Here is a 13,627-nt window from a genome sequence, read left to right on the forward strand (position 1 = left end):
TCGAATATCATACAAGATAGCCCGCAAAATTTGGGTTTCCGCCTTCTTTTCGCCTTCGGTGCATCACGTGATCAGTTTTTACTTACGTAAATGTGTTGGATAAACGTTCCTGTTCGAGTGATTGAGTGCTTTGCGTATAAGCTACCTTTTTTGAGATCATATTTCATCTTTTCAGGCGTCGCATTTTTTGCCATTTTTAATATGGGGAAACCCCATAGACTTATTAGCGACCCTCCCCGGTCGCTAATCGGGAGGAGTTCCCTATTAGCGTTTTTTGCAATGGTTTGCCAAAATGCTCACTACAAATAAGTTAGTGAATATTGGGGCAGAAAATGACTATATTTTAATAGAAAAATGAACGATCTCTCCGAAAATCAAGCCAGTAACACAGTGGCACCTACAGAGCGTGAGCAATGACGGTTCAAATTAAGTGGGTCGCTAATTAGGCACCTTACCCTACCGGGTGAGCTCCTGTATGGCGCTAATGACTACACACAGCAAGATCCAAGAGGTCAAACTATGACCCATGGTTCTAAACGGTCAAAAAATCGCATAATGCTGTAGGTATCCACACTGAAAAAAAAACTTACACCTAGAGAGTTATTTTTGGAGTTTTTCCACTCCAGTTTGGCGAATAATCACGCACCAATGGCATATAATGATTATGTTTTGTAGCGTATTGTTACTCTCTGCATTGCATTAAGGGCGTTTTTGAAAGTTATTCTTAAACCTGGTACTATAATCATCTCTTTTGTGTTTTAGCAAGTGCTAATTTTATCTTCGAATTTTATCACGTGTCCTTTTTATTCTTTCGGGTTATAAATTTACATCAGTCTCAAAGAGGCATGGGGTAATTTTAGCTTATTTCACAGTGATAAACAAGGTCATTGGAATATATTTGTGCTGAACTCCCATTAGATGGTAATAAAATTGACAGCTAGAGTACTTTTATCAAAACTGCATAAAAATAAACCGCTGTGGAGTAATTAGGGTAATTTTTATACTCCATTACGGCTGATAAATTGACGCGACAGAATAAAACTATTCTCATGTAGGTGTAAAAATTACTTCCTTCGTGATTAAACTATCATGTCCAGACAATAATTTTATAACCCTGGAGTAATATTATGTGGTAGCATTACTAACATTATTCTTCGGGAGTATTCTGGAGCGTATTTCAAGCAATACTGTATCATTTTCTTGATAATCCTATTCCGTTGTGACATAACTAATCTAAAAGTGATTAATCTATTCGTCCAGCACAGTATTATTCCAAGAATAATATTTTCGGAATGTCTCTGCAGTTCGCGACCATTCGCGACCGCCATTGTGCTCAAGTCGTCAGAACCAAGGCCTTCTGTCAGAGAACCGAGCAAGCATCCCAGTCCTCGAAGGTAAGCTGAAATTACTGTATACTTTGTGTTTTGTTAGTATGTCTTTACAGTAATCCGTAGTATGACCATACAATCCAAGAAATGCGTTGACGTAGATTTGCGGACGAAGATTTCCGCGATGATGAAATTCTGGAAGACAAATTGTCACCCATGGCCGCTACGTATTGGGTCCTCCGAGCTTCCTCCTGTGTCACGTTGATGTTTCCTGTCTTGTGGTCGATGTTACCCATAGTCGTCCAGTGCCCATTGCCTATCGTATTAAAACGGTCATATCCGGACATCTACTTTTTGTTGTTTCTATCCTCCCAATATCACGATAGAAGAAAACACGTTAAATGAACGTATTTATATCTTGTTCAGTGTTCACTGCCTGATAAAGCTGTCCATGAAATTAAAAAAAAAAAACGGTTCTTTTCTTTCTCAAAGGTGACTCTGCGGAAGAACAGCTTCCGACAGAAACTTCGGAACAGATTCAAGAACTGTCGAAAGCCACTGAGCAACGCCGTCATCGACACGGAAAGACGAGCCAGGGGCATCGTTGTGAAAAAGCGTGCAGCAGCTGAAGAGGGGATGCCGGGGATGTTTCCCAAAACGAAGAAGTCGAAGCTAAGGCATCTGCACCGAAACCGCCAAGTTCAGTGCCAAGCTAAAGCACGCCGATGTCACTCACAAGACATCTGTTCTCAAAGAATCCTTCGAGGCTCGGCGGATATGCCTCACGAGCAACCGAAACCGGAAGACTGGCGAGGAGATGAAGGAGATATTCCCGGATATGTACAGCGAAGCTGCCGTAGGTGTTGCTTTATTCGGTATTTAAAAGTCTTGTCTAATGTTATGTGTGATTGAACTCGAGATTCCTTTACTAACAGGGTAGTTCAGTAGGAAAATTTGACCGCCACGGTGACGTCACAGTGGCTTTGCGTAAGCGTGGTGTAGTTAAAATGTCACATTTGACATCTGTGCCTTTTAAGGGTGGATTATCGAGAAACGGGGCTTCAAACATTCATGTAAACGTGTTTTTTATAAACTTCCCAATTATAAGCTGGCCAGTTGACCCAGATGATCACCATGTTCCTATGTATTATGAATGTGTGGGAACTTTTTTCCCGCCAGCGCGGCAGCGTGATGTAACGGTAAAGGAATTTTGAAACTCGTTAACGGGGGATGGTTGAACTGAACTAACTATATAATTAGTGGCACCATTTTATATCCACGCTATCAGGGAACAACATTGGATAGGAAAACATCTGGAAAATTTGTATAATTTTTAACCCACTCCCTCTGGTTTTTCTACCGCCTGCTGGGAAGTCCCTCCCCCCCCTCTCCCATCTAACTTGGCGGGTCCTATAGCAACGTAACCGTAACGAAACGCTCAAGGCGGAGTTGGGAATCTTGTCACAAACCATGACGAAAGCATTCCAGTCATTTTTATCAGGTAAAAGATCACCAGAGGTTGACACTTGACGTGGCGCGCTTTCAAACTTTTTGTGAGCTGGAGTAACTTACCTGACCTGACCTTCCACAATGATATAATGTTCACTTGATGTTGCTTGATGTTAATTCCATTCATTAATGTGATTTTGCGATGTTTCCAGGTGTGGACTGACTTGGGAATGATCATGGGGCTCCGGGCTCGAGGAGGACGTGAAGGAGCATGTCCTGCACAAAATCAGACATACCGCGAAGAAGTATGCCCAGACGATGATAAACGTGGAGCCGGACGACAAAGACGGTGAGTTTTAAACGGGCACAAGCACACCTTTTCGGATGAGGTGTTCCGCTAGCAACACATCGTGCCGGGGGGGGGGGGGATACTCTTCTTCTATGTAACTGGGCTGGAGCCGATCATCGTACATATATTCCTGGCCAGGGCTGGAATAATGTTTAGATCCGACTGATTTTTTTAGCGAATGTAAAGTTAGGCCCGAGGTATTTTCGATAAATACGAGGTCAGGCCAAAACATTAGCCAAGACCAAGTGTAGGAAGGTATTTCCCACGTATGCTTCTTCCTGCACGATGGAGAAATGACGTTTCACATATCCCAATGGCGTAATACATTAACCCACCTATGACCTACCCTGAAGTCTGTTTCCCGAAATTCGGCCTAGTTTTCAAGATATCCGCAATTGGACTTCAGATTAAAGCCATCATAAATGTGTGGAATATGGGAATGTAACATTACCATGTTAGAATCCCATCTCCCACACTTTTTGTGATGGCATCAATGTGAAGTTCGAATGCGGATATCTCGAAAACTAGGACGAATTTCGGGAAACGGACTTCAGCGTAGGTCATAGGTGGGTCAGGTCTACTGAAAACCGTTTTAAACCGAAAACCGTAAAAAGGTGGCACTTTAACGACGGGCGGGACAACATGTTGTACCTCACCTTTGGACAGGCAATCGTCGTTGGTTTTGCTATTAGTCAAAAAGTGTTGTTTAACTCTAGTGATATTGAAAAGTCATGGTTGTCTCCATTCAGGTTGTCTCCATTCATGGTTGTCTTCATTGTCTCCAAATATACCACAGTTACATGCAGTTTGATACCTATGTACTTGCACTCCATACTTAACCATGACAGCGGAACATCGGGTACTAATTTCTTATTTCACTGAAATATTTTAACGACGTATAATTATTTTGTAATTATGCACCACGTTTAGTTGTAAGAGTGTATCGTACTACGCAAACGTACTACGCATCGTACTACGATTTTGAGAGTGAAAAGAAATCAGGAAGAAGCGAAGAATCGTCTCCAGATACTGTAGATGGCATAGCCAGCTACTGTACGAACGCGGTTCCTTGTTTCTCTCCTAGGTTTTCTTTACGTTTATTTGTACGATATGCATTGATGCCAACTGACTGCAATATTCTTTTTCACGGCAGACGACGAGCTGCTAGCTCTACTTGCCTATGGTTGTGGAACAACCATTGGCACCTTGGCGGATCCGAGAAACGGGGTTCGTCAGGCAGGTGAGGAACTATCGGTGGACGGTGTGGTGGTCTGCCAACTGCCGGCCACCAGGTTGGAGACCGTGGCCCTAATGACGGCCGCCCACGCTGTCTTCTACACAAAGTTCACGAGGCCCTGCAGGGCCCTGTTCGAGATTCTTTACCGCGGGATTCGATGTAAACCTATCTGGCTTATCACAGAAGGTGTGGGAGGCTACCCAGGTAGTGTAGAACCAGCATCGGAGATGCCCACTTCGAATGACTGGCGACCTGTGGCTCACCTGTGGTTCAAGTGACTCGTGACTTGTGGCTCACCTGTGGCTCAAGTGACTCGCAACGTGTGGCTCACACTACTGGAGCCTCTGTATTATTACTAATTCAGCTGCGGCGGTCTCAGTACGCCAATGAGTCTCAGTACGTCTTTCATAGCCCAGCTCACGCTCGTTTTATACGCCATCCGTGGCGGTGGTTCTGTGCGCAGATGTTATTCGTTAGCCTCAGTGTTAACCATACACGCTCGTTTTATCTGCCATCCGTGGCGGTGGTTCTGTGCGCAGATGTTATTCGTTAGCCTCAGTGTTAACCATAACGCCCTTGTGAGTTGTGACCTTGAACGTCCTTCCAGTGATTTCGCATTGCGGCCGGCAGAGACGAACTTTGCCTCCCAGTTGAGACGCCGCTTCTCAACTATACACTGTAAAAAAAGTTTAGCATTTGGGGTACTAACGGCTGCTATTTGTGGCACCTTTTAGCGTCAAAAGAACCCTACGACGTATTTACAAAGAAGCATGGTGCTAATACTGTGCTAATGATAGCTAACATTCCCATCAAATATTATAAGTTTAGATCACCTATTCTTCTACTGAGCTTAACGTCTACTTCTGCTAGTACCCAGTCCATCAGTGAGTGCTCTTTCAAGCTGGATTTCTACTTAGAACCATTTTAAGTGTTTTAGAAGTTGGTAATGCTGAATATGGTGCTTACGTTAGTATCACAATAGAACCGGACATGCTTACAGAGGAAACAAATTTGAAATTGGCGCCAAAGAAAGTAGCTAAGCCCTGCTTTACAAATCTCTGGGAGTCTTATCACCAGCCCTTTAGCACGTTTTGACGGCGCAGAGCGATATGCGCATGCGCGTGCCAGCTGTTTCCGGCCACGTGTTGCGCCATTTTAGTGGAGTCCGTTGGTCGTGGTGGGAGTGTGTGCACGTGCTCCGGTATATGAAGTGAAATGAAGTGAAGTGAAGTGCTCCGGGCACATGCCACCGTGTGATAGCTCTGGAATGATAGCTTAAATCAGCTATTATCGTTGGAATCCGTCGTGCGTGGCATGGGAGTGCGTGCCCCTGCTCCGGGAGGCAGTGAGGTGGAGGGAAGTGCAGTGCAGCAGTGCAGTGAAGTGAAGTGAAGTGCTCCGGGGCCGGGTGGTACATGAGCATTTGCCACCGACACATGCCACCGACACCGACGTTGATCGACTTTGGTGAGTCTGACACGTTGTATCTTTTGACATTATCTTATATTGTTTAAGTGCTTCATATTCCGACTTTGGCAAATCGCGCTTCTTGGTCTGAAGGAAAGCTGTGTTGTTTGCGAAAATAGCTCCCAACAGAAAAAAAAAATCTTGGAACTGATCCAGTTTCTTTTTTGCTCCAGGCATGGGGCCTGGTCAGTTCTTCCGTCGACTACCACATACAATGGAGGACAACTACGACAACAACACGGGGTCTCCGGTTCCGTCTATCACTAAACGCCGTCTGGTCGTGGATGAGGTCGAACTTATGGCCATGAACGGAACGTCGGTTCAACGACCCCCCCCCCCCGCCTCCCCCAGTCGATCTCGCGTTAATCGTCGGTCACTGCGAGTGTGCAGGTATATGAGCGACCTTTCGTTATTTCCCGTGCGTTTGTTTGTGTATATATTTACATTTGTTTTTCATGCAGATGATATGAAGTGTTAATAAATGTTCCATTATTATTTTTTAATCTTATAATGTGTTGGATGCTTGAAAGATGCACTTACACGGGAATATTGCAGAATGCAAAACACAATCATTGGGACTTGTAGTTATCACTTATCTAGGATATAACCTTTTTTGCACGTCTTTTCGGCCTTACACAATTTCCTTTTTGGTAATTGATTAGTCCTTTTTGCAGTAACTAGTGAAAGTATGTGCTGCTAAAGAAAGCAGTTTTTGCGAACTTTTCATGCAGCAGCTTTAACTAGTATAGATATTCTACTTTCAGCCCCAATGCTTTCGTTAGCATTATCCTACTTGTCGTGGGGTAACAATAGCGCTAAAACGGTTCATATGTGAGTACGGAAGGTACTAACTGCATGCTATTCTTGGCACCTTTTAAAGTTTAGCACCGCTAGGGTACTGAAAATTGGTCTAGCAGGTGTAGGGTACTACATTTAGTACACGGGTACTACATTTAGTACACGGGTGCTAAACAAATATGGGTACTTATATTAGCACCTTGATACTAAACTAGATATCAGTTAATTACGAATAAAATGCTTAGCTTAGCACTGCTAGGGTACTGAAAATTAGTCAATTGAAAAGTACCTCTATGGTGCTAAACTTTTTTTACAGTGTATCTATACTAGTTAAAGCTGCTGCATGAAAAGTTCGCAAAAACTGCTTTCTTTAGCAGCTCATACTTTCACTAGTTACTGCAAAAAGGATTAATCAATTACCAAAAAGGAAATTGTGTAAGGCCGAAAAGACGTGCAAAAAAGGTTATATCCTAGATAAGTGATAACTACAAGTCTCAATGATTGTGTTTTGCATTCTGCAATATTCCCGTGTAAGTGCATCTTTCAAGCATCCAACACATTATAAAATTAAAAAATAATAATGGAACATTTATTAACACTTCATATCATCTGCATGAAAAACAAATGTAAATATATACACAAACCAACGCACGGGAAATAACGAAAGGTCGCTCATATACCTGCACACTCGCAGTGACCGACGATTAACGCGAGATCGACTGGGGGAGGCGGGGGGGGGGGGGGGTCGTTGAACCGACGTTCCGTTCATGGCCATAAGTTCGACCTCATCCACGACCAGATGGCGTTTAGTGATAGACGGAACCGGAGACCCCGTGTTGTTGTCGTAGTTGTCCTCCATCGTAAGTGGTAGTCGACGGAAGAACTGACCAGGCCCCATGCCTGGAGCAAAAAAAAAACTGGATCAGTTCCAATATTTTTTTTCTGTTGGGAGTTTTTTTCGCAAACAACACAACTTTCCTTCAGACCAAGAAGCGCAATTTGCCAAAGTCGGAATATGAAGCACTAACACAATATAAGATAATGTCAAAAGATACAACGTGTCAGACTCACCAAAGTCGATCAACGTCGGTGTCGGTGGCATATGTCGGTGGCAAATGCTCATGTACCACCCGGCCCCGGAGCACTTCACTTCACTTCACTGCACTGCTGCACTGCACTTCCCTCCACCTCACTGCCTCCCGGAGCAGGGGCACGCACTCCCATGCCACGCACGACGGATTCCACCGATAATAGCTGATTTAAGCTATCATTCCAGAGCTATCACTCGGTGGCATGTGCCCGGAGCACTTCACTTCACTTCATTTCACTGCATATACCGGAGCACGTGCACACACTCCCACCACGACCAACGGACTCCACTAAAATGGCGCAACACGTGGCCGGAAACAGCTGGCACGCGCATGCGCATATCGCTCTGCGCCGTCAAAACGTGCTAAAGGGCTGGTGATAAGACTCCCAGAGATTTGTAAAGCAGGGCTTAGCTACTTTCTTTGGCGCCAATTTCAAATTTGTTTCCTCTGTAAGCATGTCCGGTTCTATTGTGATACTAACGTAAGCACCATATTCAGCATTACCAACTTCTAAAACACTTAAAATGGTTCTAATTAGAAATCCAGCTTGAAAGAGCACTCACTTATGGACTGGGTACTAGCAGAAGTAGACGTTAAGCTCAGTAGAAGAATAGGTGATCTAAACTTATAATATTTGATGGGAATGTTAGCTATAATTAGCACAGTATTAGCACCATGCTTCTTTGTAAATACGTCGTAGGGTTCTTTTGACGCTAAAAGGTGCTACGAATAGCAGCCGTTAGTACCCCAAATACTAAACTTTTTTTACAGTGTAGGAAGCAAAATTACGTCCCTGTTGGCCGCAATGCGCCATCACTGGAAGTGCGTCCAAACTAAGATGTACCTGCTGATGCTCAGGTACCATTCGTTAATCAATTGTTGATGTTTCAATACATTGTTTAAATGCATTCCTTATTTTACACTTGGTCATAATATTATCACATCACCCCGCATTATCAGGGGTGGTACTTTTACACCGGGGCTTGATTTTACCGGGGAGTTACTCCGGGGTAAAATTATCGAAAAAAGGAGTGCTTTTTGGCATGGCAATATTATTCCCCGAATGGGAGTAATTTTAGTGTTAACCCTATTAGTGGCAGGGGGGGGGGGTTGTTTTTATCCACCCCTCAGGTTTTTCGGGAATATCTCCGAAACCGCTCAAGCTACGATGCTGAAATTTTCTGACTTTTCCTAAAACTAAATTGGGCACATTCCCTGAAAATTTCAAGTTCATACCTTTACCAGGGGCGGCTCCAGAGCACTGGGAATTGGGGGGTCCTATTCGTGAAGCGAGTCATTTGGGCGAAGATCACGATGCTGCACCAGTTTTACGAACAGTGAATGAAAGGTATCATGTGATAACATATACAGTTATTGTGCATCCTCTTTTGACACGTTTTTGCTATAATAGGCGGATCCAGGCGTCCAAAAAGGGAGGTTATGTTTTACCTCCCAACATAGGTGCCCTGACACCGCCTATGCATGACCAATACAATTGTAGTCGTTCTCTCATAAGAAAATTGTAACAAAACAAGACCATTACCACCCTTTTTAGAAACAGTACCAACAAAAACCTTATTTACTATACTTTTTGTGTACCCCCAATCTCAATGATCTGTATCCGCCTATGATTTTTGAAAATGCATATTTTTAGGATCCATGTGAATTCCTGGTTCATTCTCTATCGATCGGCAAAAGTTGCGTTAAGATTGGTTTAGAAACCTGGCCGTGATAAACAGTCTAAAATGTATCTGCAATTTGCCCGTTTTTACCCCCCTCAACCCCCCTATTGACATTTTTTAATTTTTATTTTTTAGAAATGTAGATCACGTTGAGCGCAATCGAATGCCGTTTGAATTTTGAAAATCGGCCCGTTAGATCTCGAGATATCAAGGGGGGGTCGTAAACAGCCCCCCCTGCCACTAATAGGGGGTAGCCAGGAGAATGCCACTAATAGGGTTAAGTTAATAAAATTATCATCTGGTGTAATTTTATCCAAAGATAGCATACTTTTATCCTCCGCCATAAAATTACTCCCTAGCACGAATAATATAAGCGTTCGGATACTAAATATATTCTATATGCTAGTTTTATTCCCCAAAACTCCCCATTTTAGGCGCTTATGCCAGGTCATAAAATTATTCGATTGCAGGAGTGCTTTTTGGCATTCTAAAATTAGAAAATGGGGAGTAAGTTTTTTCAGTGCATACCGATCAAACCTCACCGATTTACACGAACATGAGCCTTTTTATCCGAAACGGCTCCTGCGTCCCGTGAGGGGGGCCCGGGGGGCGAAACGGCCCCCTCTCCTTTTCAGTCGATATCTCCCAAAGTAGGTATAGCAGATATTTTTTATATAAATTTAGTCCGAACCTTTTGATAGGAAGGATTCACAAGGAAGAGCCACCGCTAAGCGAAGCTTGTTGCGGTAACCCTGCCCTCCACCTTCCCATCGCGCAATTCCAGTTCTATGGCAGAATTTAGAGTCCAAAGTTTAACGTGCGCACAAGGTAGTCTTGTGGTGGTGCTATTGCATGCCGTTTGAAATTTCAAAATCAGTCGGTAACTTTCCGAGATCTAAGGGGGAGGGTGGGGGGTGAAACGCCCCCTCCCCCCAACGGGTGGTAGGGTCCAGGGTATATTGACTATTGAGTGAAGGTAGGGTCCGCCAACAGCCCAACGGGGGCGCGTGTTAACTGCGAGAAGACATATGTACCTAAGCGCTTACTACACTAACACGAACCACGAATATATGATAATGAATGAAACTGCTTTGATTTCATATGACGATATATCTGCAGTGACCACGAAAGTATAAATAAAAGCCCACACCCAACAGAACGTATTACGTCTAACAGCGGGGTGCGTACGCCATGCAAATTTGAGTTCCGCTGGCAGAACGTTCCGATCAGTGACATCGACAGTACCTAACTGAACTACATAAACCAGTATAACGCCTTTTGGGGCGACTAACGGAGCGAGCGAGAGGGTGGGCCTTGCACGTGCGAAATTGCGAGGGGGTACCTCCAACTGACTTGTGCACAGCACCCTACTAACCGGTCTCTAGCGATGTGCCAAATTTGAGCACAATCGGCCCAGCCGTTCTCGAGATCTGGAAGCGGCACCCTGCACGTGCGCACGTGCAAAATGGGTCCCAACTGACTTGTGCACGGCACCCTACTAACTGCTCCGTAACCGTGTACCAAATTTGAGCGCAATCGGTCCAGCCGTTCTCGAGATCTGGAATCGACCCCTGCACGTGCGCACGTGCAGCAGCACCCCAACTCTGGCACATGGATATGCATTGCCTAGTGGGTGCCTACCTACATGCCAACTTTCAGCGCAATCGGCCCAGTAGTTACCGAGATATTGCAACTATTACAAAAGTGACACCTCTTCGTTTTGCACGTGGCACCATAGGCGCGGGAGCCGGGGGGCAGTGGGGGCAGCTTGCCCCCCCCCCCAACTTTGGGGCCATGGGGGCGGTGCCCCCACAGCTTTGAGACGGAATACCACACTTTTTTTGCAAATGTTTTCTTTTTTTGTTGAAAAAGCAGAGGGGTGAAAAATAAGTGGCCTAAAACCGGTGAGAAAACTAGATTTGGGGTACCCTAGGTTGATCTCTATCATGGTGTGCCCCCCCCCAGTCGGAAAGTAGTTCCCGCGCCCCTGCGTGGCACGTGCATAAGGGGCCACTCACATACAACGGGAATAGTCCAATACTTGGTAGAAGGAATGAAGCTACCCTACAAAAATTACCGCATGTAAATCGGTCAAGTGGTTGCTGAGATATAAGCCTCGCAAAAGCGTGACCACGGCCGGCCGGCCGGTGCCGGCCGGCCGGCCGCTCATGCTCAGAAATTTCCGTTAAAGGGACACTCCCACCTTAACATTAGTTTTGAGTTGAGATAGCCAAATTGGTGGCCATGGCCTGCAAATACCGGTTTGGGCACTCACAACATCGACAAATGCTTTAATTCGGAGATATGGAATTTCAAACTTGCAGTTTTCGGATTCTAAGGGGCTAGTGCATTGGTATGCCCCCTTAGAATTTGTGACGTCAGCGGAGATCTAACGATTTTTAAATCTTTTACTAAAACGTTTGGTAGCACGCGGTGGTATATGCTGCTTTGCGCGCAACAAATGCCGCACTTTCAAATAAAGTCGCTAGGAACAGCGGAGATCCCAAAAAGTAAACAAAAGTAAAAGTCTAATATCTTGAAAACCGGTGATTATTTTTCGATGAAATTTGGTAGATATTCGTTTTCGCTCTTTCTGAACCGAGCGACATCACTTTCGTGCCAATTCATTAACTTTTTTGAAGGTGGGAGGTTCCTTTAATCTAAGGAAAGACTACGCTCGCTTCGCTCGCTCCGTAATAAAGCATGACATGTCCCAACGGAACAGCACGGTCCTCCCGAGGCAGGAGGTAAATCCGCGCCCCGTCGGCGCCACCTGAGGGCTGAGGCCTGAGCGGACACCTCATCGTCGGACGAGCCACGCCGCCTCCAAGGCCACGCCCGCCTGCACCCGGTGGCGACCCAGAATCGCGCGGCGCGGCCGACCGACGCGACGGCTCCGGCCACGGGCACTGCCTCAGGTGCGTCCCGTCCCCTGGCATCAGCCCAACGTCAACAGCACCCCAGGGCCGCCCTACTGACCCGGCTACACACGTCACTCCCACCGACCGTCACCGTGGTCCCTGCGCGGTCACACCGCTAAACCGGTTAGCGAGATCGTGGACAAGTGAAACCTTTTATCATTTCGTGACCGGGAATAAGTTTTTAGGTCTTACCATCTTACGACCTCTATTCCACCTCCAGCATCCGACGAGCAGGCGCCGGGTACTCACCGGGAATGCAAAGGAGTCCAGCTAGCAGCAGCGCCGCGCCTCGCATGGCGGCGGCACCTCGAGCACCTTGAAGCACCACCGTCCGCTGCTCGAGCTACACTGGCGAGACCGGACTCCGCCGCCGGCGCCCCCGCGGCCGGCCGGCGCGGCGGGGCGGGGCTGGACCGGTTAGGTTGGCCGGCTCACCTCACGGCTCACTCCACAGGGAAAATAATAACAAAAAGATGCAAACACGATTCCAAGAGCGCCGTACGGTGGTCTCGATGACGAAGCACGAACTCAGTGCCTCCATTTCGCATATAGTTCACATTTGTAGGTATAGGTATTGTTGTGTTTGTGAGGACTGAAGAAGATATACACAGTCAGGAATGAGATGCATGTTCATTGTCCACAACAGCAACGCAGTTATAGCCGATTTAAGAAACTCACTAAAATGAGACCGATGTCAGACACGACACGGTGCATCTTTTTTTAGTTGGTTTTTCACTATACCTACCTAGTACCTACCTATACCTACTACCTATGATAGAGAAAGATTTTGAGCGAGAGGAGGGTTGCGTGCTGCCTTTGCTTGCTAGCCGACAGCAAATGTTGCTTGGGCCTTGATGTTCCTGGGAGGGGATCGGAGGAAAATGGCAGCTCTGCCTCTGACACGGTGGTGTTTAAAGGAAACAGTTCACTTTCCTGAAATTAGTATTTTGCTATGGATATACGATTTTTTATGCCCAAAATGATCAGAAAATAAAATAAAACCTTTTTGTAAAAGCAATTATTTTTTATATTTTAATATAGGACGAACTATATTCTATGTAAAATAATGTATGACGCGGAAGCTTATTACGCGTTGACCAATCATATTGCGTAGCAGGCACGTACCCAGGATTTCGCCCAGGAGGGGGCCACCTGCTTCCGAAGGGGCCCTCAGGTCACCCGGGGGCCCCCAGGCCGCCCAGGCGACCAGGGGCCCTCAGGGGTCCCAGGCAACCAGGGGCCCCCATGCGACCAGGCCCCCGCTACCAGGGGCCCCCTTGGCGACTAGGGGCCCCAGGCGATCAG

At 45.9% G+C, this 13,627-nt stretch overlaps 1 protein-coding gene across 1 annotated transcript in view; it reads right to left on the reverse strand.

Annotated features, from left to right (window-relative positions):
* LOC122372592 overlaps nucleotides 1-12,932 on the reverse strand; it is a 32,762-nt gene extending 19,830 nt beyond the window's left edge. The window contains exon 1 of the mRNA XM_043349979.1: nucleotides 12,572-12,932. Coding sequence (XP_043205914.1) covers nucleotides 12,572-12,617 — 46 coding nt within the window. The 5' untranslated portion in view covers nucleotides 12,618-12,932. The remainder of the gene's footprint in view (nucleotides 1-12,571) is intronic.
* Between the last annotated feature and the right edge of the window lie 695 nt (nucleotides 12,933-13,627).

Source organism: Amphibalanus amphitrite, unplaced genomic scaffold, assembly GCF_019059575.1.
Source record: "Amphibalanus amphitrite isolate SeventyFive unplaced genomic scaffold, NRLGWU_Aamphi_draft 001376F_arrow, whole genome shotgun sequence".
NCBI lineage: Eukaryota > Metazoa > Arthropoda > Thecostraca > Balanomorpha > Balanidae > Amphibalanus > Amphibalanus amphitrite.